This window comes from Lithobates pipiens, unplaced genomic scaffold, assembly GCF_037356315.1.
Source record: "Lithobates pipiens isolate NorthernLeopardFrog02 unplaced genomic scaffold, aLitPip1_a1.2 Scaffold_18, whole genome shotgun sequence".
In the NCBI taxonomy this organism is placed as follows: domain Eukaryota; kingdom Metazoa; phylum Chordata; class Amphibia; order Anura; family Ranidae; genus Lithobates; species Lithobates pipiens.
The window spans coordinates 635,998,969-636,026,192 of record NW_027507758.1 but is presented as its reverse complement, the minus strand read 5'-3'; the positions used below and the strand labels follow the sequence as shown (position 1 = coordinate 636,026,192).

The window sequence follows — 27,224 nt, the reverse complement described above, 5'->3', positions numbered from 1 at the left end:
GATGGTGGTAACATTTCCGCCATTTTGTGTCTGTACCGGGGGTCTAAGTACATTGCCACCCAGTACTGGTCCTTGACCTTTATGCTTTTTATAAGGGGTCCCTGTTAAAACACTGGAGCATGAAGGCCCCCATTTGCACTAAACTGGAAGCGGTGTGGTGGCCTGGCTCCTGCTCATCATCCAGGATAATGTCGTCCTCATTCTCCTCTCCCCATCCACGGACAACAACAGGGATCCCAGAAAGGTTTAAAGCATGCTCTTCTTGCTCCTCCTCATCCGCCCGGCACCATCCTTCTCTGACTCCTCTTCAGACTCCTGTTGTTGACTTGTCTCAGATAGAATAGCCCCCCCCCCGGGAATTCATCCAGCATTGCGACTTCCTCATCTTCCTGTTCTTGCTCCTCCACGGCTTGATCAATGACACAACGCAATGCACGCTCCATAAAGAATGCATAAGGTACGATGGCACCATGGCTGCAACTGACCAGTTTGGTGATCTCATCAAATGGCCACAGAAGTCTGCATGCGTCGCGCATGAGCAACCACTGGCACGGTGAAAAAAAAACAAGCTCCCCAGAACCTGTTCTGCCGCCGAGTTCCTAGAGGTAGTCGTTAACTGCACATTTCTGTTGGAGCAGCCTATCAAGCATATAGAAGGTTGAGTTCCATCGCGTCGGGCAATCGCAAATAAGACGTCTGACCGGCAGATTGTGTCGCCGCTGAATGTCAGCAAGGCGAGCCATGCCCGTGTAAGATCTTCTGAAATGGGCAGCGATTTTCCTTGCCTGCCGCAAGATGTCCTGGACCCCAGGGTATTTGACAATGAATCACTGCACAACCAAGTTTAAGACGTGTGCCATGCATAATTTTAATGTAATTCTGCCCTGTTTCAATGTGCTAAGCAGATTGGCACCGTTGTCACACACCACTTTACTAACTGTCAAATTGAGCAGTGTTAGCCACTGATCTGCCTTTGAACGCAAAGCTGAAAGGAGTGCAGGGCTAGTGTGGCTCTTGGCTTCCAGGCACAACAGACGCAGCACAGCATGGTAACGTCTCACCTGGCATGTCGAATAGGTTCTGGGGATCTTGGACGGTGCAGCGGAAGAGACACTAGCAGCGGAAAAGGAGGAGTCAGCCGAAGAGGAGAGGGAGGAGGATGGAGTAGGAGGAGGAGAAGAAGAGCCAGGCCTGCATGCAATCCATGGCGGTAAAACCAAATCTACATGGGTGCCACGGGTTACATGCTTGACGGCCATCAGAAGGTTTACCCAGTGGGCAGTAAAAGTTATATCCCTTCCCTGCCCGTGTTTGCTAGACCACCTGTCTGTGGTCAGATGTATCTTGGCACTGACACTGTGTGCCAGAGATACATTCACTTGCCGCTGAACATGGCCATATAGCTCTGGGATGCCCTTCTGTGAGAAATACTTCCTTCCTGGGACCTTCCATTGTGTTGTTCCAATGGCCACAAATTTTCAAAAGGCCTCCGAGTCCACCAGTTTATATGGCAGTAGTTGGCGGGCTATGAGTTCTGACAAGCCAGCTGTCAACCGTTGGGCAAGAGGGTTATCCGGCGTCATCATTTTTTTTATGCTCGAACATTTGGCCCACGGAAGCCTGCCTTTTTCCACATAAACGTGAGGATGGCATGATGGAAGGTGGAGTGGAGGACAATTGGGAGGAGAGGGAGAAGTAGAAGACAAGGCTGGACGGTGAGAGCCTGGAGTGTGGCTTAGTGGGTTTCGTTGCTCCCACTGGCCTTGGTGATGGCTGCTCATGTGCCTTCTTAAGGCGGTCGTCCCTAGGTGAGTGTTGGGCTTACCGCGACTTATGCGTTGACTGGAAAGGCTGCAGGTGGCAACACTATTGTCAGCAGAGGACACGTTAAAAAAAGCCCACACTGTGGAGCCATGTGCCGGAGTCCTGGGAGTGCCAGATGTGACCGTACATGGTTGATGCCTCGCTCCTGATACATTAGCAGTCTGATTTGTCCCTCCTGTGCAATCCTAAGTTCTGCCTGCTTCTCCTCCCTATCCGCTGGTTCATATTTCCCTCTGAACTCCCCTGCTCTTCCTCTCTTGTGGGCACCCATGTGACATCACTAGACATGTCATCATCAACGTCACCTTCCTCACCGCTATAATTAGAGATCTCGGAGTAAGCAGCAACACCGGGGACCAACCTCCTCCTTGGGCTGATCTGGGTACTGTCGTCAGACTGCTGAGTGGCGGTTGTTGCTACCTCCTCTTCCTGATCCAGTGGCAAGAGTGGCTGCGCATCGGCAATGTCTTGTGATGGATTGGAAAATAATTCCTGTGACTCAAGCGGAAGGTTTATGGTGGTGGTGGTGTTGGTGGTAGTGTCTTTGGGGGTGCACACAGCAGAGAGTGAAGAAGAGGGTGCAGATCGAGAGGATGAGGAGGGTGCAGAAAAGTAAGGCTGAGTGAGCCACTCAACCAAGTCTGGTGCGTCCTTTGACGTAATCGAACGCACCTTCTGCAATTTGCCACTTTGGCTCAAGCCTGTCGCTCCTGCCCTAACCCTACCACCCATGTGGAAGGGCCTGCCCCTCCTCTGCCTGTCATTTGTTAAATTACCCTATGACAAAAGTCTCTAGAGAAGTGCAGTATATGTGGAAGAAGGTATATAACACCCTGCTTCCATCTGTCGTTTTGGGGGGCCACTTGTCTATCACACCACTTTTTAGTATCACTGCAGAACTGCTCAGCAGTCACAATGCTGCACAGTGGAAATGCACTATAATATGCTTTCTATATGTGCAAGTATTTTATACGTCTATTACACCCCTATATACTGCACACCAAATAGTACACCTATACCAGTCCTTAAAAGGACCTTTGTGGACCTAATAGTAGCTAGCTAGTAGCTAGTGAATTGCAGACTGTCCCTGCTCCAAAAACCAAACTGTCCCACCCTCCACTGAGAAACAACAGCTGCAGAATCGGTCAGCAGCACTGTATGCAGTGCACAATAATATGCTTTCTATATTTGAAAGAAAGTATATTATACATGTACAACCCTATATACTGTACACCTATAAAGGGAGCTTTGTGGACCTAGTAGCTAGTGATTTGCAGACTGTCCCTACTCCAAACACCAAACTGTCCCTCTGTCTATCAGTCCCCACCAGTTCCGTCTATCAGTGCCCATCAGTTCTGTCTATCAATGGTCATCGGTGCTGCCTATCAATCCCCATCAGTTCTGTCTATCAATGATCATCAGTGCTGCCTATCAATGCCTATCAGTTCTGTCTATCAATGGTCATCATTGCTGCCTTTCAGTCCCCATCAGTGCTGTCTATCAGTCCCCATCAGTGCTGTCTATCAGTGCCCATCAGTTCTGTCTATCAATGGTCATCAGTGCTGCCTATCAGTCCCCATCAGTTCTGTCTATCAATGGCCATCAGTGCTGCCTATCAGTTCCCTTCAGTGCTGCCTATCAGTCCCCATCAGTTCTGTCTATCAGTCCCCATCAGTGCTGTCTATTAATGGCCATCAGTGCTGCCCATCAGTCCCCATCAGTTTTGCCTATCAGTGCTGCGAATCAGTTCCCATCAGTTTTGTCTATCAGTGCTGCCTATCAGTTCCCATCAGTGCTGCCTATCAATGACTATCAGTCCCCATCAGTTCTGTCTATCAATGGCCATCAGTGCTGCCTATCAGTTCCCTTCAGTGCTGCCTATCAGTCCCCATCAGTTCTGTCTATCAGTCCCCATCAGTGCTGTCTATCAATGACCATCAGTGCTGCCCATCAGTCCCCATCAGTTTTGCCTATCAGTGCTGCGAATCAGTTCCCATCAGTTTTGTCTATCAGTGCTGCCTATCAGTTCCCATCAGTGCCGCCTATCAATGACTATCAGTCCCCACCAGTTCTATCAGTGCCCATCAGTTCTGTCTATCAATGGTCATCATTGCTGCCTATCAGTCCCCATCAGTGCTGCCTATCAGAGTCTCCTCATCATTGCACATCAGTGAAGGAGAAAAATACTTATTTACTAAATTTTATAACAAACTAAGAAAAATGTTCCCCCCCCCCCAAATTTTCGGCATTTTTAGTTTGTTTTAGCAAAAAAAAAGCCATCTCTAGCCATCAGTGCTGTCTATCAGTCCCCATCAGTTCTGTCTATCAGTCCCCATCAGTTCTGTCTATCAGTCCCCATCAGTGCTGTCTATCAGTCCCCATCAGTGCTGTCTATCAGTGCCCATCAGTTCTGTCTATCAATGGCCATCAGTGCTGCCTATCAGTTCCCATCAGTGCTGCCTATCAATGGCCATCAGTGCTGCCTATCCTGTTCCCATCAGTGCTGCCCATCAGTTCCCACCAGTTTTGTCTATCAGTGCCCAGCAGTGCTGCCTATCAGTGGCCATCAGTTCTGCCTATCAATGACTATCTGTCCCAACCAGTTCTGTCTATCAGTCCCCACCAGTTCCATCTATCAGTGCCCATCAGTTCTGTCTATCAATGGTCATCAGTGCTGCCTATCAATCCCCATCAGTTCTGTCTATCAATGATCATCAGTGCTGCCTATCAGTCCCTATCAGTGCTGCCTATCAATGCCTATCAGTTCTGTCTATCAATGGTCATCATTGCTGCCTTTCAGTCCCCATCAGTGCTGCCTATCAGTCCCCATCAGTGCTGTCTATCAGTCCCCATCAGTGCTGTCTATCAGTGCCCATCAGTTCTGTCTATCAATGGTCATCAGTGCTGCCTATCAGTCCCCATCAGTTCTGTCTATCAATGGCCATCAGTGCTGCCTATCAGTTCCCTTCAGTGCTGCCTATCAGTCCCCATCAGTTCTGTCTATCAGTCCCCATCAGTGCTGTCTATCAATGGCCATCAGTGCTGCCCATCAGTCCCCATCAGTTTTGCCTATCAGTGCTGCGAATCAGTTCCCATCAGTTTTGTCTATCAGTGCTGCCTATCAGTTCCCATCAGTGCTGCCTATCAATGACTATCAGTCCCAATCAGTTCTGTCTATCAATGGCCATCAGTGCTACCTATCAGTTCCCTTCAGTGCTGCCTATCAGTCCCCATCAGTTCTGTCTATCAGTCCCCATCAGTGCTGTCTATCAATGACCATCAGTGCTGCCCATCAGTCCCCATCAGTTTTGCCTATCAGTGCTGCGAATCAGTTCCCATCAGTTTTGTCTATCAATGCTGCCTATCAGTTCCCATCAGTGCCGCCTATCAATGACTATCAGTCCCCACCAGTTCTATCAGTGCCCATCAGTTCTGTCTATCAATGGTCATCATTGCTGCCTATCAGTCCCCATCAGTGCTGCCTATCAGTCCCCATCAGTGCTGCCTATCAGAGTCTCCTCATCATTGCACATCAGTGAAGGAGAAAAATACTTATTTACTAAATTTTATAACAAATTAAGAAAAATGTCCCCCCCCCCCCCCCCCCCCCAAATTTTCAGCATTTTTAGTTTGTTTTAGCAAAAAAAAAAAAAAAACAGCGGTGATTAACCACTTCAATACAGGGCACCTAAACACCTTCCTGCCCATGTCAATTTTGAGCTTTCTGTGCTGTCGCACTTTTTTTTTCCACAAAAAGAGCTTTCTTTTGGTGCTATTTGATCACCTCTACGGTTTTACATTTTTGCTAAACAAATAAAAAAAGTCCAAAATTTTTGAAAAAAATATGTTTTTTTTTGTTTCAGTTTCAAAACGTTGTAAATAAGTACGTTTTCTCCTTCACTGATGGGCACCGGTGGGGCGGCACTGAGGGGCACTGATAAGGCGGCACTGATGAGGTGGCACCAATGAAGTGGCATTGATGAGGTGGCATTGATGGGCACTGATATGTGTCACTGATAGGCGGCACTGATGGGCACTGATAAGTGGCACTGATGGGCAACACGGATGGGCACTGATATGTGGCACAAATTGGCACTGATAGCTGGCATGGATTGGCATGGATAGGTGGCATGAATGGGCATGGCTAGGCGGCACAGATGGGCATGGCTAGGCGGCACAGATATGCATGGATGGGCACTGATATTTGGCATGGATGGGCACTGATAGGCAGCATTGTATTGTACTGATGGATGCCAATCAGTGCCAAACAATAATGCATGCCAATCAGTGATGCCCATTGTGGGCACTGATTGGCATCCATTGTGGGCACTGACTGGCATCCCTGGTGGTCTAGGGTGGCATACCTGGTGCTGGGCATCCCTGGTGGTCTGGTGGTCCAGTGTGGGCATCCTCGGGGGGGCTGCGCTGATAATCGATCAGCACAGACCCCCCTTTCAGAGGAGCAGCCGATCGGTTCTCCTCTACTCGTGTCTGACAGATGCGAGTGAGGAAAAGCCGATCACCGGCTCTTTCTATTTACACTGTGATCAGCCGTGATTGGACACGGCTGATCACGTGGTAAAGAGTCTCCGTCAGACTGACACCCCGCAACAACGATCGTTGCTCTGCGCGCCCCCGGGGGGCACACAGCGGCTCAAAATCCTGAGGACGTCCTTTGACGTCCAGTCAGGATTTTGAAACCACTTTGCCGCTGTCATTTGACAATGGGCGGGCGGCAAGTGGTTAAATACCACCAAAAGAAAGCTCTAGCTGTCTAAAAAAAATAAATAATAAAAATGTCATATGAGTGCACAATTGTCATTCAACGTGTGAGAGCGCTGAAAGCTAAAAATTGGCCTGGGCAAGAAATGGGTGAAAGTGCCCGTTAGGTAAGTGGTTAAAATAGAAATGAAAGGCAAAACATTTGTGTATAGATATAAAAAACATTATAAGAATGTTTTCCCCTTTTTTTTATATATAAGTGATCATATTCCCTCTGTTCTCAGCTGCATAAGAGCTTGAGGAGGAGAAACAGGAGCACACTGGTCTTCCCAGTGAATGGCTGTGCAGGGGAAGGGGCATGTCAGCACAAGTCTGATCATTGGTTGAGAGCAGGCTTAGTTCCCAGCACAGTTAGAAAACTGTTATGCCGCGTACACACGACTGTTTTCTCTGTCAGAATAAACTCAGAAGGCGTTCCGCTGAAACTGTCTTGCCTACACACGGTCACACCAAAGTCCGATCGTCTAGAACACGTGACGTACAAAATGTATGGCGGGACTAGAAAAAGGAAGTTAAATAGCCAGTAGCCAACAGCTGCCCTTGCGTCGTTTTTGGTCCGTCGGAACAGCATACAGATGAGCGGATTTCCCGATAGGAATTGGTTCTGTCGGAAAGATTTAAAAAAATGTTCTATTTCTAGGTCCCTCTGAATTTTCAGGGGAAAAAAAAAAGTCAGCTGAAGCCCACACACGATCGGAATATCTGATGAAATGATTCCGTACAACTTTTTCTGTCAGAAAGTCCGACCGTGTGTACATGGCATTAGAAAACAGTTTGATTTTCATGCCTAGTGTGGTCAGTTTGTAATAGGAAAGTAGAGGGACTGGCAGGATCACCAGAGGTTTCAAAGGAAGCAATACAAAGCGAGGAGGAGACTTCTTCATTCCAGTATGTGGGACAGCAACCACATATCGGGAAGAGGGAATGTTGGGGGAACATATACTTTACCCAACTCTGGAAGATTTTACCCCCCCCCCCACCCTTCATGACCAGGCCGTTTTTTGCTATTCAGCACTGCGCTATTTTAACTGAAAATTGCTCGGTCTTGTAAGGCTGGATTCACACCTATGGCATTTTTAGTGCGTTTTGCATATTTGCTCTACAGAACGTGTTCCATAGGAAACCATGGTAAATGGACTGTAGTGCAAACCTGCAAAATGCACTAGAAATGCCATAGGTGTGAATCCAGCCTCACACTGTGCCCAAATGACATTGGTATCATATTTTGTTTACACAAATACAACTTTCTTTTAGTGGTATTTAATCACCACCGGAGTTTTTATTTTTTGCTAAACAAACAACAACAAAAAAAACTGAGATTTTGAAAAAAATATATATATTATTCACAGTTTGTTATCAAATTTTGCAAACAGGTAATTTTTTTCCTTCGTTGATATGCACCGATGAGGCGGCACTGATGGACACTAATGAGGTGGCACTGATGGACTCTGATAGGCGGCACTGGTACCATAGGTGGCTCTGATAGGTAACACAGATGAGGAGGCACTGATGGGAAGCACCTGTGGGCACTGATAGGTGGCATGCATGGACTCTGATAGGCAGAACTGATAGGTAACACTGATGAGGCAGGACTGATGGACACTAATGAGGTGGCACTGATGGACTGTGATAGGTAACACAGATGAGGAGGCACTGATGGGCAACACCTGTGGGTACTGGTGGGTACTGCTGGGCAATGATAGGTGGCACTCATGGACTCTGATAGGCAGAACTGTTAGGTAACACTGATGAGGCAGGACTGATGAACACTACTGAGGTAGCACCGATGGACTGTGATAGGTAACACAGATGAGGAGGCACTGATGGGCAACACCTGTGGGTACTGGTGGGCACTGATAGGTGGCACTCATGGACTCTGATAGGCAGAACTGATAGGTAACACTAATGAGATGGGACTGATGGACACTAATGAGGTGGCATTGATGGGCAGTGATAGGTGGCACTGATGGACTGTGATAGGTGGCTCTGATAGGTAACACTGATGAGGAGGTACTGATGAGACTGCACTGATGGGCAGCACCGGTGGGCACTGACAGTTGGCACTCATGGACTCTGATAGGCAGAACTGATAGGTAACACTGATAAGGCTGCACTGAGCACTGATGGACACTAATGAGGTGGCACTGATGGGCAGTGATAGGCGGCACTGGTACTATAGGTGGCTCTGATAGGCAACACTGATGAGGAGGCACTGATGAGACTGCACTGATGGGCATCGCTGGTGGGCACTGATAGGTGGCACTCACGGACTCTGATAGGCAGAACTGATAGGTAACACTGATAAGGCTGCACTGAACACTGATGGACACTAATGAGGGGGCACTGATGGGCATTGATAGGCGGCACTGGTACTATAGGTGGCTCTGATAGGCAACACTGTTGAGGAGGCACTGATGAGACTGCACTGATGGGGATCACTGGTGGGCACTGATAGGTGGCACTCATGGACTCTAATAGGCCAAACTGAAAGGTAACACTGATGAGATGGCACTGATGCGACTGCACTGATTGGCAGCACTGGTGGGCACTAATAGGCAGAACTGATAGGTAACACTGATGAAAATGCACTGATTGGCAGCACTGGTGGGCCCTGTTGGGACATTACTGATAATCGGTGTAGATGTCTTTTTAAGATAAGCCAATTATCATCTCTCTTCTACTCTCCTTACACTGTTTATATGAGGAAAGAAAATCTGATAACCGGCTTGTGTTTACACTGTGATCAGCTGTCATTGGACATGGCTAATCACTTGGTTGGCCATTTACCCCGATCTGTGATCAGCTGAGTCTGAAGGACTCTGCGGTCATGAACATGGTGCCTGCGCCCCACAGTGCGATCATGATAGGACATCCATGTACACCCGCCTGGCAAAGTAAGCCCACACTGTAACCGTCTTAGCTATAGTGTGGCTAGAAGAGGTTAAATCCGGCTACTCTTCTTCCTATAAGTGATGAGGAAGATACAACAATCGGTACTGATGTAGAATCTGAGAGTTTTTCTCATGATTGTACGGCTCTGATGGAGGTAGAAAGGACCTCTGTCACCCCAGTGAAAAGACGAGCCTTTATCAGATTGTGACACACACCTATGTGTAGATGGGTCCAGATTTGACACGGATGATGGTCGGCCACACATGGGATTTGCTGCAACCACTACAGAAAATATTTTACATCAGGAAGAACTGACACCCCAGATGTCATCACAGGAATCAGATATCCGTTTGGAACAGCTCACAATTTTGGGCCCATTTGGAAAGCAAAAACTGACCAGTGCAGGGAAGTCAGTGAGACGTGCAAAACTCATACGGTGGCTATTTGAGGCCTTTCAGAATAGCCGGAGGAAATGCTTTAGTGGACCAAGAGGCAAAGGACGCTGCCCTTATGGAATTTGGAGTCATACCCAATGTAGGGGTCACCCAGGTAAGATTCCCTTGAAGAGCAGTGGGATATAGAAACTATAATTCAGTTGCAGAACCAGCACCTGAGGAAGTCGATCAAATGTAATGCTACCCAAAATTAGCTGGGCCTAGGAGCAGGACAGGTGGTGTCTACCCAGGAGTTTGTACTTAGTTTTAGCACAGCTGGCACATGGCGTCAGTCATCTTGCTAAGGGCGCGGTGGTGGCACTTACTGACTGCTATTGGATAGCGCCTGGATTTAGTGCACTTGCTGCCACGTTTTGTTGCTTCATGTCTCGCTTGTGCCCATACAATGCAGGGAGGCCTGACCATGTTCCCCAAAAGCATTGTCCTAAGCCAGATCTCTCTTTCCAAATAATTCTTATAGACTACATTCAGATATCCAGAATAGGCACCTATGAGTATGCTCTAGTGTGTGTTGACATGTTCTCAAGCTGGCCTGAGGCCTGGCCAGTAGCTAAAGCAAACACAAAAACAACAACAAAGACCAATTTGAATGAAATAGTTTGTAGATATGGATTTTCCGACAACAAAATCCATGTTTTTTTTCCGACGTATGTTGGCTCAATCTTGTCTTGCATACACACGGTCACACAAATCTTGTCGGAAATTCCGAACGTCAAGCACTTGGTGACATACAACGCGTACGATGAGCCAAGAAAAATTAAGTTCAATAGCCAGTTCGGCTCTTCTGCTTGATTCCGAGCATGCGTGGAACTTTGTACACACGATCGGAATTTCCGACAACAGATTTTGTTGTCGGAAAATTTGAGATCCAGATCTCAAATTTTGTGTGTCGGAAATTCTGATGGAAAATTGCTGATGGAGCCTACACACAGTCGGAAATTTCCGACAACAAGCTCCCATCGAACATTTTCCGTCAGAAAATCCGACCGTGTGTATGGGGCATTTGAGTTATAGAGGAACCCATTTTACAAGGTGAATTAACCACTTAAGCACCACCTCATGCCGATATACATCAGCAGAATGGCACGGCTGGACACAAACACGTACCGGTACGTGATTCTTTAAGTGCCCAGCCCTGGGTTGGTAGCGCGCTGCCGGCGGCGCACTCCCGACCCGGTCCTGCGTTCCGTGACTGTGGCCGCGATCGGGTCACAGAGCTGAAGAACGAGGAGAGGTCTGTGTAAACAAACCTCTCCCCGTGCTTCCCTGTGTGGCTGTCACCGATCGTCTCTTCCCTTTTATAGGGAATGACAATCAGTGACGTCACATGCCAGGCCACACCCCCTACAATAAAAAAAAACATAACACTACACTGCCCCCTATTGGTTAACTCCTTCACTGCCAGTGTCATTTACACAGGAATCAATGCATTTAAATAGCATTGATTGCTGTATAAATGGCAATGGTCCCAAAAATGTCCAATGTGTCTGCCATAATGTCGCAGGCACAATAAAAATCGCTGTTCACCGCCATTACTAGTAAAAAAAAAAAATATTAATAAAAATGCTATAAAACTATCCCCTATTTTGTAAACGCTATAACTTTTGCGCAAACCAATCAATAATCACTAATTGCGATTTTTTTTTTACTAAAAATATGTAGAAGAATACGTATCAGCCTAAACTGAGGGAAAATGTTATTTTTTTTTATATATTTTTTGGGGATATTTATTATAGCAAAAAGTAAAAAATATAGAATTTTTTTAAAAATTGTCGCTCTATTTTTGTTTATAGCGCAAAAAATAAAAACCGCAGAGGTGATCAAATACCACCAAAAGAAGGCTCTATTTGTGGGAAAAAAAGGACACCAATTTTGTTTGGGAGCCACGTCGCACGACCGCGCAATTGTCAGTTAAAGCGACGCAGTGCCGAATTGCAAAAAGGGGCCTGGTCCTTTGGCTGCAAATTGGCCTGGGGCTTAAGTGGTTAATGAAAGAGGTAATGGAAGCCCTTCACATACAGCAAGCTTTCAATACACCTTATCCACAAAGTAGTGGTAAATTTGAGAGATTAAATGGAATTTTGAAAAACAGATGTGCAAAAATGAAGCAGATTCAGGAAAAGGATTGGAAGCTTTGCCGTTAGCCCTATATTTTGTATGGACTACCCCTAAACACCCACATGGGCTGTTCCCCTATGAGATTTTATTTGGAGGTCCACCTAAAACAGAGCTATATTTTCCCCAACAGTTGCAGGCTTCTCACTCTAGTTCTGTTAGAATATTTTCAGATTTTGCAAAGAACATTAAATAAAGTACATGAAGGGGTATACAACTTTATTGCCGACCCAGATTCTGTTTCAGGTGTTCACAGAATCCAACCAGGTGATTGGTTGGTGGTCAAGCAACATATCAGTTTGAAGGACCATAGTTGGTGCTTTGGACAACAGGTTCCGCTGTCAGATTGGAAGGAAAGCCCAGCCTGGCTTCACACCAGTCATTGCAAGAAAATCCTGAAGTGATGATTTAATTTGAATTAAAAATTAGGTTTCCTCTTCTGGTAGTGGAAGTTTTACTGCTGTTTTCCTTCCCTTTTTCCCTTTCCCACCCTAATATTCAGGTACTCAAATTTTTTTTTGATAGGATTAGTTGTTAGCTCTGGGTTTCTTTTTTCCTGTCTTTCCCAGATGATGGGGACATTGTCTAAGTAAGCAGGGGGAGTATGTAGCGGCGGGTTCCTGAAGAGCACACGCTATGCGTTTTTTCAAAGTTAAACTTTACCAAAACAACAGTTTGGTTTGGGCATATTTGCCTAAATTGGACTTCTGTATCAATCTGACTGGGCTGTGAGATGTTCAGCCTGGCCACAGGGGGCGCTGTCTCTTGTGGCAGGCGTGGAACTATGGTCTGGTCAGGCGCTTAAAGCGGGATTCCACCCTAAAGTGGCCCCTCTGCTGATCGGATCCCTACTCCCCTCCGGTGTCACAATTGACACCTTTCAGGGGGGAGGGGGGTGGAGATACCTGTCAAAGACAGGTATTTACACCCACTTCCGGGCATAGACTCCCTTGGGAGTCTACGCCATTTCCTGCCCTGCCGCGCTGTCTGCTGGGACACACACGGGTCCCAGTGACAGCGCGGAGATTTCCTATTGCGCTGCGCGACTCGCGCATGCGCAGTAGGGAACCGGGAAGTGAAGCCGATTCGCTTCACTTCCTGATTCCCTCACCTAGAATGGTGGCGGCAGCAGCCGAGAGCTGAGCGATCGATCGGCCTCGGCTGCCGGCATCGCTGGAACCCGGGACAGGTGAGTGTCCATTTATTAAAAGTCAGCAGCTGCAGTATTTATAGCTGCTGGCTTTTAATATTATTTTTTTTGGTGGAATCCCTCTTTAAGTTACTCTCCTTCGGCACCAGGTCAGTGGGAGTGGCCCTCTCGCTGTGCCCTCTGGGAGAGGGTGTTTAAGATACGGACATCACGTGGTTTGGGCGGTTCCGGTCCAGTATGAGGTGCTGACTACTTGGTCCTGGTCCTCCTGACCAGCCTCCAGGAAGGCTATGGCCTGGGGTGCGGATCCACCCGACTTTGATGCCTTGGGGCTGGCTAGTCCAAGGCAAGGAAACTAAAGGAGGATTCTGAGGTGGTTGGGTGCCGTCTCCAGTTCGGGAGAGACCCATTGAACTTTGAGCATTCCAGGGGAGGACTCTTTAGAAGAACATCACGCATGGGTTGGTTTTCTTAACAAGAGCCTGGAAGGGCTGAAGTGACCAAGAGAATCCGGTCTTGTGGATATCGCCAAGCAGGCTGAAAGATCCAGGTATCCTACAAGTGTTCTACAGCTTAGTTTCCCTACGTGTTCTGCAACAACGTCTGTGACAAAGACTTTGTTCCTGAGTAAGCACCTTGTTGGCTGCTAGGCCTTGTGAGAGAAGGACTGTCCAACCTGAGTGATCATCCAGCTGGGAATGGCTATTCTCTGGATGCAGTCAAAGCAAGCAAGTTCTCTAACGTTTTTGACTTTGACACTAAGAGTACCTGAACTTCCTTTCCAACCCTCTGATCCCAAGTTGAAAGACTGTTCAATTGACTGAGTTTTGCAAATAAAATCCATTCAAGTGGATCTATTGTCAGTCTCGAGTTACTGGGTCACTTACCACGGGATACCCCCTAGACTTGCCACAAGGAGAACAGAAGGTAACGGTAAGCCCAAAAATAACCAGCAGCTCCTTCGGGGGTTAGTGCTACACTATATTGAGTACAAAATATTGTATGATTACATGAATTTGCACAGATTTTTAGTTTATTTAATATAGCAGAAAATATTATAACATTAAAGAAGTAGGTGTAAAGTGGAAGCAGTGGATCTGCAGGGAACAGCATCTTGAGTACAAAGCACTTTATGTTCTATATGAATTTGCACATGGATCAGTTTACTTAAAGAGGGATTCCACCTACAAAAAAAATATTAAAAGCCAGCAGCTATAAATACTACAGCTGCTGACTTTTAATAAATGGACACTCAGCTGTCCCGGGTTCCAGCGATGCCGGCAGCCGAGGCCGATCGATCGCTTGGCCCTCGGCTGCTGCCGCCACCATTCTAGGTGAGGGAATCAGGAAGTGAAGCGAATCGGCTTTACTTCCCGGTTCCCTACTGCGCATGCGTGAGCCGCGCCGCGCAATAGGAAATCTCCGCGCTGTCACTGGGACCCGTGTGTGTCCCAGCAGACAGCGCGGCAGGACAGGAAATGGCGTAGACTCCCACGGGAGTCTATGCCCGGAAGTGGGTGTAAATACCTGTCTTTGACAGGTATCTCCACCCCCCTCCCCCCTGAAAGGTGCCAATTGTGACACCGGAGGGGGGGAGGGTTCCGATCAGCGGAAGTTCCACTTTAGGGTGGAACCCCGCTTTAATCTATCGATAAACACCATAAGATCAATGAAGTAGGTGTAAAGTGGAAGCAGTAGATCTGCAGAGAATATTATTTGAGCCCCTAGCACTTTATATATGAATGTCTCCACATATTGTAGTGTATTTGTGATGATTTATGTGCACACACAATAGGACAGCGCTGTGACACATAATGCTCTTCTAGTTGATAAAGGGAACACTTACCTTTGTTACAGCAGCAGTCCGGTATAAGTTATTTCTGTAGGTATTTGAGTTGTTACACATAGCGCGGGTTTTATTCTATTTATATTGGGGACATAATTGCCCAAATCTGAGGATCAGGAGCCATTTCCACCCTTTACTCTCGGCTGGGGCTCTTTGTATCCATATAACAGATGTTCTACATGACTAAATCTGACATCAATTTTACTGCAAAATCAAAGGGGCCAAAATGTCTCCCCCCCCGAGCAGTAATATATTTCTATCCCCCTTGGTGGGAGTGGAGATGACCCATCTATAAGGACATACTCATAGTTGCCAACTGTCCCGAATTTCCCGGGACATTTCCGGGATTAGGACATTTGTCCCGAATTAATTTTGTCCCGGGAAATGTCCCAGGAAATTCGGTTTGTCCCGGGAAATTGAATTTTCAGTTTTTTTGGCGCCGGCCGCTAGAGGTCGGCGGCCGGCGGAGACAATGTCGCATTTTTTACCTTTTCTTATGCCACACCTATAAACGCATGCCCCGCCCCCTAATTATACCACAACTCCACCTACTGCCAAAAAAGTGTCCCGATTTTTTTTTTTTTACAATGTTGGCAACTATGTATACTGTACATACACACACACACAGCACAAAGCTGGGTTCACACTACGAGATGTTTCTCGGGGCCGCAGTTCCTCTGAGCTCCACAAGGTGGTGATCTCACTTCTACCCAGACAGGAAGTCTCTATGGAAGACAGGAAGTGATGTCAGATACAGACAGGATGTGATGTCAGGTAAAGACAAACATTCCACGTTACGAAGTATCGAGGAGACATTGTTGGAAGAGGCAGCAGAGGACGTAATAAGATCTTATTTTCTATTTACACCCAGTAACCCCCCGTCATGTCCGTCCTCTTCCTCCATAGTCACTGTGATGTCTTTTATCTCCAGCAGATGATGATACACACATATATAGTGTGGAGACCTAGATTAACCCCTTCAGGAGGATCAGTTGATGATGAATATATCTTCCTTCTAAATCTGGCCATACATGTACATGTGAAATAAACCTCTAATTCACAGCTGATTGGAGGAAAGGCACACACCCCCAACTCCACATAGGCAGAGGAAGGAAGAAACGAGCAGAGCTTTGCTGTGAATAGACCAGCTGTCTGCTACTCCTATTTCTAGGCGTCCACCCCGACACAAATTTTCTCTGTTGTCGGAGAGCTTGTCAGAAGTTATAATGCTGATAACAGAAGAACCGAGCAGGAGAAAGACACGGGACTTGGGGCTTTGAAAAGTAAACACTACAGATAGAGGTGCCCAGTTCAAATGTCACGAATCAGGTTTACATCCACCATAAGTCAGGGCTCGATAAATCCCGGGTAACCATGGTGACTAGAAATGGCATCCTGGCCCCTGGGCTCTTGTCAGCCCATTCTCACTGTTGGCCTGAATAATGTTTCTGCCTCAAACCCGGACACATTATTCAGATAGGAATGTGGCTCGGAGTGGGGCCAGGCAGGAGGGTGAGGGGAGGAGGAGATGATGGCACCCGACCTGTGAAGTCAGAGGTGGACTGGGCAGGACAGCGGCATGAGAGGACTCATCTCACTGAGCTCCCACTGCCGATCTTTCTCCTTTCCGCGGCTGCATTACTGTCACCATCGGCTCCTGATTCCACCCACAGCTGCCTGTGTCCCTGCAGAGCCCTCTGGCAGAACAGAGAGGAAGGAGCGGGACCGAATCTCCAACATGGCGCCACCTCGGCACTGCCACAAAGATCCCCACAAGATGCTGAGAAACAGGACTACAGAGTCCTTACAGGAGTAACCAGGACAAGCCTGCAAAGCAGCCAGCTAAGAGACCAGCCAGGGAGGGACATGCTGCTTTATGTACACAAGATGTCCTCTCCATCCACTCTGCTCTCACACACTGCTGGGGAGATGTACAGGACATGCAGGAGGACACAGGGGAGGGGGGATTGTATTACTGTCCTGCACTCTGCACCCTTCTCCTGCAGTGACCTGCACCCTTTAACTCATATCCTGCATTCTGCATCCTTCTCCTGCACCCCATGTCCTTTGGTGACCTGTACCCTTCACCCCATCTCCTGTGTTCTGCACCCTTCTCCTGCATCCCATGTTCTACACCCTATGTTCTGCATTCTACACCCCACATCCTGCACCCCAAGTCCTGTGTTTTGCACCCTGAACCATATCTCATGCACCCTTCTTCGGCACCCTGCCTTCTTCCTCATCCTGCCTGTTGTTTCCTTGGATTTATTTTCTGTGTAGTGACCCCGGCTTCATCTCTTGGATGCGCTCGTCTGTTGCTTGTCCTGACCTTTATCCTGATTCCTGGATCTCCTCCTCATCTCTCCTCCATATCCTCTTACACAGCTTTTCTCCACACCTGCAGTGATCCTGGGGGGTGGAAACTTGGCACCAGCACTCAGCAAAATCCATCCCCACCATTAGGAGCCCCGGAGAAAATTGTCTGCTATTTACACTCCGTTCCTCCGCACGTCACCTGATCACATGAGAGCTTACTTTCACACATTCCTGACAGATTTCTGTATGGTAAAGGTCAAAGTTCGCTCTTCAGTTTAGGAGAGGAAGGACGCACCCAGGAACAATGATTTGGTCTGCACAGGAGCCTCATATAGAGAACCCCTCAAATCTCCCCATCCAAATGTCCCTCCATCCAGAGTCTATATGTCCTATGACATCACATTTACCTCACAGCTCCTCCTCTCAATGTCTCTCAATATGGCTTTTTTCTCTTTTTTTTTCTAATGCTCTTAAGACGTGGGTGGACCCTTGGCTTTTTTACTAGCAAAGTAGTACTGCTTGTCTTGTGTTGTATGTAATGACACCACAATTGCTTACGACAACCTTTTAACCTATGGAGTTTGAGGCCCTGTGTAGGTAAATTATACCTCAGTCTAAAGGGAGGCTTTAATAAAATGAGACCTGGCTTATCTCTATTTTTAAAACACAGACTTGACCTGAGAGGTGAGGAGGATTCTGGGAATATCATTTGATTTTACTATTTTGATCATTTCTAGAGTTTTCCTCCTGTGAAGTCTGGAGATCATATGACCATCACATTGCCTCCACCTCCCTCCCTGATAGAATAGAGAAATACAAAGAAGATTCTAGAAGTCACCAGAGAGATGATGAAGGAGAGGTGAGGAGGATTCTGGGAATTCTGGGACATTATCCAGTAACAGACAAGGGATGTGTCTGGATGGTGACTGTATCATTGTGTGTGTCAGGTTCCTATAAGGTGTCAGGATGTCACTGTCTATTTCTCCATGGAGGAGTGGGAGTATTTAGAAGGACACAAGGATCTCTACAAGGACGTCATGATGGACAATCAGCCGCCCCTCACATCACCGGGTAAGAGGAGACTTTATTGTAAAGGAGAGAGCAGTACGGAGGCTCCACCTAGATCCCCCATCATCTGATAAACACATAGAAACAATGTATTCAGTCAGTGTGTGTGTTTCCTACAGATGGATCCAGTAATGGGAACCCACCAGAGAGATGTCCCCGTCCTCTGTATTCCCGGGATTCCACACAGGAAGATCACACCATCCCCCACCATCATCAGGTAGATGAGGAACAATCACTGATAGTATCATTAGGATCTGTACATTATCTGCATTGTTACCATTGATGTCATTTATATTATATATTCAGAGTGGAAACCTGAGAGATTCTAAAGTTGAGGTTAAAGAAGAGATAAAAGAGGAGGATGAACACAAAGATCTGTACCAGGACACCATGGTGGAGTCATCCAGCTACAGAAACCCACCAGAGAGATGTCCCCGTCCTCTGTATTCCCGGGATTCCACACAGAAAGTTCACACCATCCCCCACCATCATCAGGTAGATGATTGACAATTATTGGTAGTTCTGATTTATACACAGCATGATTTTTACAATGAATGTTTTATTATACATTCAGAGTGGAAACCTCAGAGATAATAATATTGTTGTTAAAGAAGAGTATAAAGAGGAGGATGAGGAGTATGGAGTGATGGAGGAGTTTTCAGAAGGACACAAGGATATGATGGAGCCACCAAATACCAGGAACCCACCAGAGAGATGTCCCCGTCCTCTGTATTCCCGGGATTCCACACAGGAAGATCACACCATCCCCCACTGTTACAAGGTTGGTGGGACGGAGATTATGAAACATAAACTCATGGAGACAATGTGATGTTTTATATCTTACAGATGTTATTTTCTCTAATTTTCTTGATTTAGAGTGGAGATCCAATGGATATAGAATTTGAGGTGAAATCAGAAGAAGAAGAGATGTATGCGAGGGATGATCAGCAGTCTATGGAGGAGGATGGAATAACGGGGACATTTATAGAGGAGGACACTCCTACAGAGATCAGAACAGGTGGGTCATTAACACTAAATACATTCCTCCACCCATACTGCTCACTGATTGGTCCAGAGTAGGGCGGGGGCTGGGTGATATCAGCCTGTAATCCCCTGGTCACTTTCCTGAGCTGTGCTCCCCGTCCTGTATTCCTGTATTCCTATAGGATAATCTTCCTTCTCTGCACTGCAGACACTATTTATCTAGACTGAATTTATGAAGATTTTGAGTATCAGCTGGCAGAAAAATGTTGATTTTCACCATAGGTGTTATTTGACCTTGGCAACTGGGGTATGTGATGTGAGTCTTCTGCCCCACGCCTGGGTCTAGTAAGATCTCTGAGGAAACAATTCTCCTAAGGCTACTTGATCTGTTGTCTGCTGTCTGTGCCGGGTGGAGGGATATGTCTGTATAGTCTCAGACCCAAGTCACTGAGTGCAGTCTCAGGAGATGGGAGGCAGCGATGTGGGACCTCTGCAACTGCAAACATTTAAGCTTTCACTGATTGCTGAATACCAATTTTTATGAGTCCTGACCATTACACTATATCATTTATATTGTACATTACCTACTCCTGACCCCTGCACTATATACTCTATGTTGTACATCACATAATTCTGATAATATATAGTCCTATCTGTTGTATCTTATACAATATGTTGTACATTATAGTCCTGATTTCTGCTCTCTCCCCTCTACCCACTGCTATATATACACATAATATGTATTCTCTTTTGTTACACCCATTTTCTCTAGTCGTCTGTCCAGGACAGCACTAGAAAGATAGGCTCCACCTCCAGAGGCAAGAAACACAATCCAGATCATTAAAGGGCGGCCTCTGTCCCTTCCCCTTCAGTCTTTGTGTTTCCTCCACCAGAGGAGGAGGCTGGATCAGATCTTTCCCCTGACGGTGGAAGAGCCTATAAGAGATGGGGAAGGAGGTCTGTGTACCTGTGAGGTAACGGACATCTGAGGTCCTCCGGTCGGGTTGATGGCAGCTACGAACTGGCGTTCTCCTTCTGAAAGCCCAGAGAGGGCTGGCGTTCCCCCGCTTGGCAATTAGGTTCGGATTTGGCGTGAGTCAGGTGGGGAGGCGGGCACAGGCATCAAGTCCCGGCCTGTGGAATGCAGGAGGGGGATAGAGGACTTCCAGCAATCCGCTTCCGGTTCCGGGTCGCACGGCGAGCGTGGACGACCGGAACTTTGGCGGCTATTTTAAAAAGCCCCAGCCACATAACAAATGTTCTGCATCACAAGCGAAGGGAAAAGCCTCCAGGCGGTCAGGTAAGATTCCGAACGGACATGGATGCAGTAGAGAGTGGCAGTGGAGCCCGAACCAGCTCAGGTAGGCAAACACAGAGGTGTCTTGTACCTACAGGGCTGGGGGAGAGGGGGGAGGAGTGATGGACTAATCAATTCAAAGGCATTATGAAATGGTCCAGGCGTGCTTCTCCTCCCTCCCTCTTTAAAACAGGATGCGGACTAGCGTGTCTTGCTAATCCTGTTAGTGGTTGGTGGGGTGCACATAGGTGTTTGGTGAAGGCATCCTATTTTTCCTAAAGGTTTTCGCTGACGTTAGCTTGTCTATGTTTTCCCTTCCTTTTTTCTCTCCTTCTCTTGTCTTAGGCTCTGCCCAAAGAACCAGAGAGGTCGGGGGGAAGAAGAGATGTCCTTCATGTATGAATAAATTAAAAGAAGGATGGGTTAAACCTCTTTTGTAAACCCTGCATAGACAAGTTGGTCTATAAGGAAGCTACGGGGGCCTGTAAGGATTTGATTTCTGGGGTACAGAAAGAAATGCAATCCATCCAGACAATGCTAGCGAACCTTGAGACCCCAAAACCAGCCGCAGTCCCCCCTGCTTCCACCCCAGAGGAGGGTGACGAATCAGGGGAAGAGGAATTCGATTCTCTGGATGGCCTAAGTGAGACGGCATCATCCAGAGATATTCCTACTCAAAGGACAAGCTCTCCCAGATACAGGCTCTCACTCGAGGAGCTTGATGCCTTACAGGGGGTGATTTATGAGACACTTGAAATGAAAGAAGAGCCAGTCTCCCTGTCCTTACATGACCGGATGTATCAAAACTTAAAGGAAGATTCAGTCAGGATTTTTCCGGTTCATAGCACACTGGTAGATTCTATTAAAAAAGAGTGTATGGAACCAGAGAAAAGGCTCTTTTTCCCTAAAAGTATGAAGCAGAGATTCCCCTTCAGTCAGGACCCCACTTGCATCTGGAACAAGGTCCCTAAGGTAGACGCATCCTTTTCCCAGTGTGCAAAATCAACAGACCTCGCCTTTGAGGACATGGGTGTCCTCAAGGAACCCATGGATAAAAGGATGGAGGTACTGCTGAAGAGGTCATGGGAAGTAACCATGACCAAGTTAAAACCTGCAATGGCCACAACAATAGTGGCTCACAATTTGGAGGTCTGGCTTGAACAGTTGCAAAGGCATTTGGAAGGAGGAACCTCCAGGAAGGAAATCCTGGATTCCCTTCCTATGCTTCATAAAGCAGCAGGTTATATGGCAGATGCCTCTGTGGAGTCGGTCAAATTGTCAGCCAGGACCGCTGCCCTCGTAAATGCATCTCACAGGGCACTTTGGTTGAAGTCTTGGTAAGGGGACCCAGCTTAAAAAGTGAGGTTATGTGGCATTGTCTTTGAAGGAGACCTCTTGTTCGGGCAGGATCTTGAGAAGGTCCTGGACTGTACTGCGGACAAGAAGGCCTTTCCTGTTAAAACCAAAAAGGCACCAGGTAAATGCTTTTTTTTTTCGTTCACAAAGTCAGGGACAGTCACAAGGACAGACCTCTAAGGAGTCAACCCCTAAAAAACAGTGGGTGGGAGGAAAACAGAGAAGCAATCTTTTTTCCTCTTCTAAAAAAAACACTAAGTCACAGTGACTTGGTTCCTGTGGGGGGAAGACTGGGGCAGTTCCTCCCACAGTGGAAAAAGACTACCCCAAATACTTTTATTCTGAATATCATCAGGGAGGGTTAAAAAATACAGTTCAAACACATCCCACCTACAAGGATGTGTCTGACCAAGCCTTCCCAGGATCCTCAGAAAGTGACGGCCTTGCTGTCGCAAATTGGCGATCTAATAGACCAGAGGGTTCTAGTGCCAGTTCCGTCACAGGAAATAAACCACGGTTTCTACTCGCATGAGTTTGTAGTGAAGAAACCGTCAGGCAAATTCTGGTTAATTTTGAATCTAAAGTTACTAAACAAGTGGGTAATGTACAAAAATTCCAGGATGGAAACAATTTTTACAGTGTGAGCAATACTCCCTCCAAATTGTTTCATGGCTTCCCTAGATCTGAGGGACGAGTACCTACACATCCCCATTCACGAAAACTCTCAAAAATATTTGAGAATAGCAATTCAGTGGGGAAGGCAGATCCGATACTTCCAGTTTAGGGCCCTGCCATTCGGTCTATCTTCTTCCCCCAGGATATTTACCAAGGTTCTGGCGGAAGCATTGGCTCCCCTGAGACTGAAAGGGGTTGCGTTCATACCATACTTGGACAACCTTTTATACTTCGCCCCCTCAAAGCTCCAACTGCAGGGAGATCTGAGGGTAGCCATCTCTTGTCTAAAAAGACTGGGATGGTTAATAAACAAAGAAAAGTCGCACTTGACACCAACACAGGCCATACAGTATCTGGGTTTCCTGGTAGACTCGCTGTCACAGAAAGTCTTCCTCACAGAGGAAAAAGTAGAAAAGGTGAAGGCGACAGTAACCTTTTTGCAGAACAATCGGGCAATTTCCCTCTGCTCAGCTATGTCGGGATTGGGCCTGTTAGTGGCAACAATCCCTGCAGTTCCTTGGGCAAGGGCCCATTGCAGGTGCCTTCAGGCCAACATCCTGAGCAGCTGGGACGGAGCACAAGAATCCCTGGACAGGATTATCCAACTATCCTCAAAGACCAGAAGGTCTCTGTGGTGGTGGAGGAAAGAGGAGAACCGAGTACGGGGTCTATGGTGGTCTCCTCCAGTGTCTGTCCGCATCACTACGGATGCCAGTGATTGGGGCTGGGAGGCCCATTTGGGGTCGAAATTAGCCCAAGGGCGCTGGGGGAAGGCACAGTCCCAGAGGTCAGCCAATTGGAGAGAGTTGCAGGCAATCTGGGTAGCATTAAGGGCGTTTGCCGGGGATCTGAAGGACCACCATGTACAGGTCCTCTCAGACAGCATGGTGGTGGTTTCCTACCTAAACAAACAGGGAGGAACGAGATGCCCGTCCTTGATCAGGCTAACGAGTACGATCCTGTACTGGGCCAAGGTAAATCTAGAGTCTGTTTCAGCGGTCCATCTGAAGGGGGTGGAAACCACCTGGCATATTTTCTGAGTCGACACCAGGTGTACGAATCAGAATGGTCCGTGAACAGGGAAATCTTCTAGCTGTTAGTGCAGAAATGGGGTCTCCCGGAGGTGGACTTGTTCGCCAGGAAAACGAACACCCAGGTCCCAGTGTAATTCTCCCTAGAGAGGAAGGCAGGGGCAAAAGGGATAGACTCTTTTGCACAAAGCTGGGCGTTTTGCACTTGCTACGCTAGTCCTAAGGAAATTTTTGCAAGAACGGACCACATTAATACTGGTGGTTCCGTATTGGCCGAAGAGACAGTGGTTCTCAATGCTGCTAGGCCTGACAGACGAGCCTCCCCTCATGCTGCCTGAGAGGGAGGATCTGCTGTCCCAGGGCCCAGTTCTGTTGCCAGAAATACAGATCCTGAAGTTATCGGCCTGGCGTCTGAAGAGAGCCTCTTGAAGTCTAAGGGGTTCTCGGATAGGGTGATTAGAACACTCCTTTCTAGTAGAAAGAAGGTAACCCAAGCAATTTATGTTAAGTTTTGGAAGGTTTTTTGTTCATGGTTAGACACTAAAAAGGGGTCTGTAAGTATCCCGGCAGTCTTGGAGTTTTTACAAGACGGTGCGGATAAGGGACTGGCCATTAGTAACTTTAAAGGTACAATTTGCGGCCCTGTCTGTTTTTTTTTTTTGGAGCAACCTCTGGCGTCAGACCTGCTAGTTAGCAGGTTCTTTAAGGGGTTGACCAGAATTAAACCTGTTCCTTTCAAAATTTTACCCAAATGGGACCTGTCAATTGTTTTACAGGGATGGGTAAAAAGGTCACAGGAAGAAGAGCTTTCCTTGAAATGGATCACGCTCAAAACAGTGTTCCTAGTGGCTATTTCCACAGCTAGACACATTAGCGAGCTTCGGGCACTTTTGGTGAAAGAGCCGTTTTTGAGGACAGGCTGGTGTTGCGCACGGACCCTGGGTTTTTACCCAAAGTAGTGACAAAATTCCACAGAACACAGGAAAATGGTTTTACCATTCGATCTGTGGGTCTCCCACTAATCCTAAGGAGGTAGAGTTTCACCAACTGGATGTGAGAGCCTGTGTCTTACAGTATCTGGAGATGTTGAAAAGCATTAGAAAATCAAATGCATTATTTATTTTACATGCGGGTAAAAAATTGGGGTCACAAGCTTCAAAGAATACAATTGCAAGGTGGATCAAACAAGCTATTGTAGAAGCCTACAAAGTGATGAAAATGGAATGTCCTTATTCCCCCATGGCTCACTCCACACGGGCACTATCAACCTCTTGGGCAGAGCGAGCTGGAGCGACACCAGAACAAATTTGTCCAGCAGCAACTTGGTCAAACTACTCAACTTTCATGAAGCATTACAGATTGGACCTTATCTCAGAGCAAGACCAGGCGTTTGGGAGAAAGGTTCTTCAAGCGGTAGTCCCCCCCCCCCCCCCCTAATCTGGTAAGTTCTCATTGATCCTCTCTAGTGCTGTCCTGGACAGACGACTAGAGAAAACGAGAGTTAGACTTATCGGTAACTCTGTTTCTAGAAGTCGTCCAGGATAGCATGAATTCCCTCCCTATATGCTGTTATAATGTCGGGCAAGTGTTTTTGTTGTTACAGAAGCTGTTCCGGGGAAGTTCTCGGTTACAAGACTGAAGGGGAAGGGATGGAGACCGCCCTTTAAAGATCTGGATTGTGTTTCCTGCCTCTGGAGGTGGAGCCTATCTCTCTAGTGCTGTCCTGGACGACTCCTAGGCCACGTACACACGCGGGGACTGTTCGCTCAACTTTGTCCGTCAAACAGTTTCAGCGGACAGTCCGCTCAAAATTAGCATGGACGGACTTGCCCACACACGACGAACGAACAGTCCGCTGAAACCGTTGCACGATGACGTGAACGGCACGTACGACGGGACTAGAAAACGACGTCCTATACACTGCAATGCAAACTTCGGCGTGTAAATCCTTTCTGAGCATGCGCGGAACTTAGTTTGACGAACAAGCCTACACACGAGGGGACTGTTCGCTGAAACAAAGTTTCAGCGGACAGTTTTTCGGAATTTCCGAAAAACTTTGTTCAGCAGACTGTCCGCTGAAACTGTCCGCTGAAAGCCCACACACGAGCGGACTGTCCGCCGAAACACTGTTCAGCGGACAAAGTTGAGCGAACAGTCCCCGCGTGTGTACGCGGCCCTAGAAACAGAGTTACCGGTAAGTCTACAAGTACTAATATCACTGGAAAACACCCAAAACGCAAAATATTGAGAATATTCCCCACTGATCCCAGCGCTCACAGAGGTAAGTCAAAAAATAATACCAAATACAAGCTGCTATCATACAGAAAATCAATCACAGAAATATATAGTATATAGCATTCACTAACCAATTGTCCCATATATACTATATTGACAGCGCTAAAAACAACAAAATAATAACTTTAAGAGGGTGATAATCCTGTGATTACAAAGCAAACCACAGAAATGTCCTTAAAAAATCCCACGCATATGAGGATGAGATTTCAGGTGTCACATTCACACATTGGAAAACCAGAAAGGAAAATCCATCTCCAAGATAAAACCACCAGTGCGTAAAGAGCTTGACAGCCGGTGACACCCCTTAAGGTAATACACTCACCAGAACATTGAGGGTTAACAGGCACTTCGTTACGAATAATTAAAATTTCACTGGTCTGTGGAATCTTCTTGTCTCATCAGTAATCAACAGGTTCACAGTCTCAGATTCCTTAATCTCCCAACGGTAAAAGATTTCCTGGTTTTTATACTTCACTTACAGCAGCAGGTTCACATAAGGGAACAACAAAAAATAGATTCCATAGTGCAAACTGCTTTATTGATTAAAAAGCTCATGCGCATACAAATCATACGTACATAATCTTATAAAATCATTCACAAAAGATGTCACTACCAGAACGACCGGATTTGCCTCACCGCAGTTCCGAGCGTCTTAGATCGAATACAGGCTCAGCTTCCACGGCGGGTCCCGGGTGAGCATTCAAAACGACCGCTCTGTGATGACGAATAGCTGCTTGGTCACACCCATACGTGTTTCGTCATTACGTCTTCGTCTGTGGGCGTGGCCAAGCAGCGCAGCTCAAATATACAGAGGGGCGGAGAGCCGGCTCATGGACACTCCTCCGTCCGGCCCATCCAGCTCCCTCGATTGTACTCAATGCGAAAAATATTTAGACCCCGCCGTGCAAGCCGTCACTATGCCAACGAGTCTTGATACCCATTAACCCAAAAGAACATTCCCTTCTCATGAGTTATATCATTGGGTCACCGAATATCCCATATCCAATATGAAACATAGGTACTCAATATATTGCAGATATTCCACTTTGGTGGATAAAAAAAAATTTAATGTGTTAAAATCACATACATTCCGAATGTGTATACACCACAAAAAGTATATACCCACAATAAAGTGTAT

General features: G+C 47.0%; 1 protein-coding gene across 1 annotated transcript in view; it reads left to right on the top strand.

Moving 5' to 3' along the window:
* The window catches only part of LOC143986893 (uncharacterized), a 74,014-nt gene that overhangs the window by 40,976 nt on the left and 5,814 nt on the right, over positions 1-27,224 (top strand). The window contains 3 exon segments of the mRNA XM_077485299.1: positions 18,683-18,943; positions 19,023-19,229; positions 19,325-19,466. Coding sequence (XP_077341425.1) covers positions 18,683-18,943; positions 19,023-19,229; positions 19,325-19,466 — 610 coding nt within the window.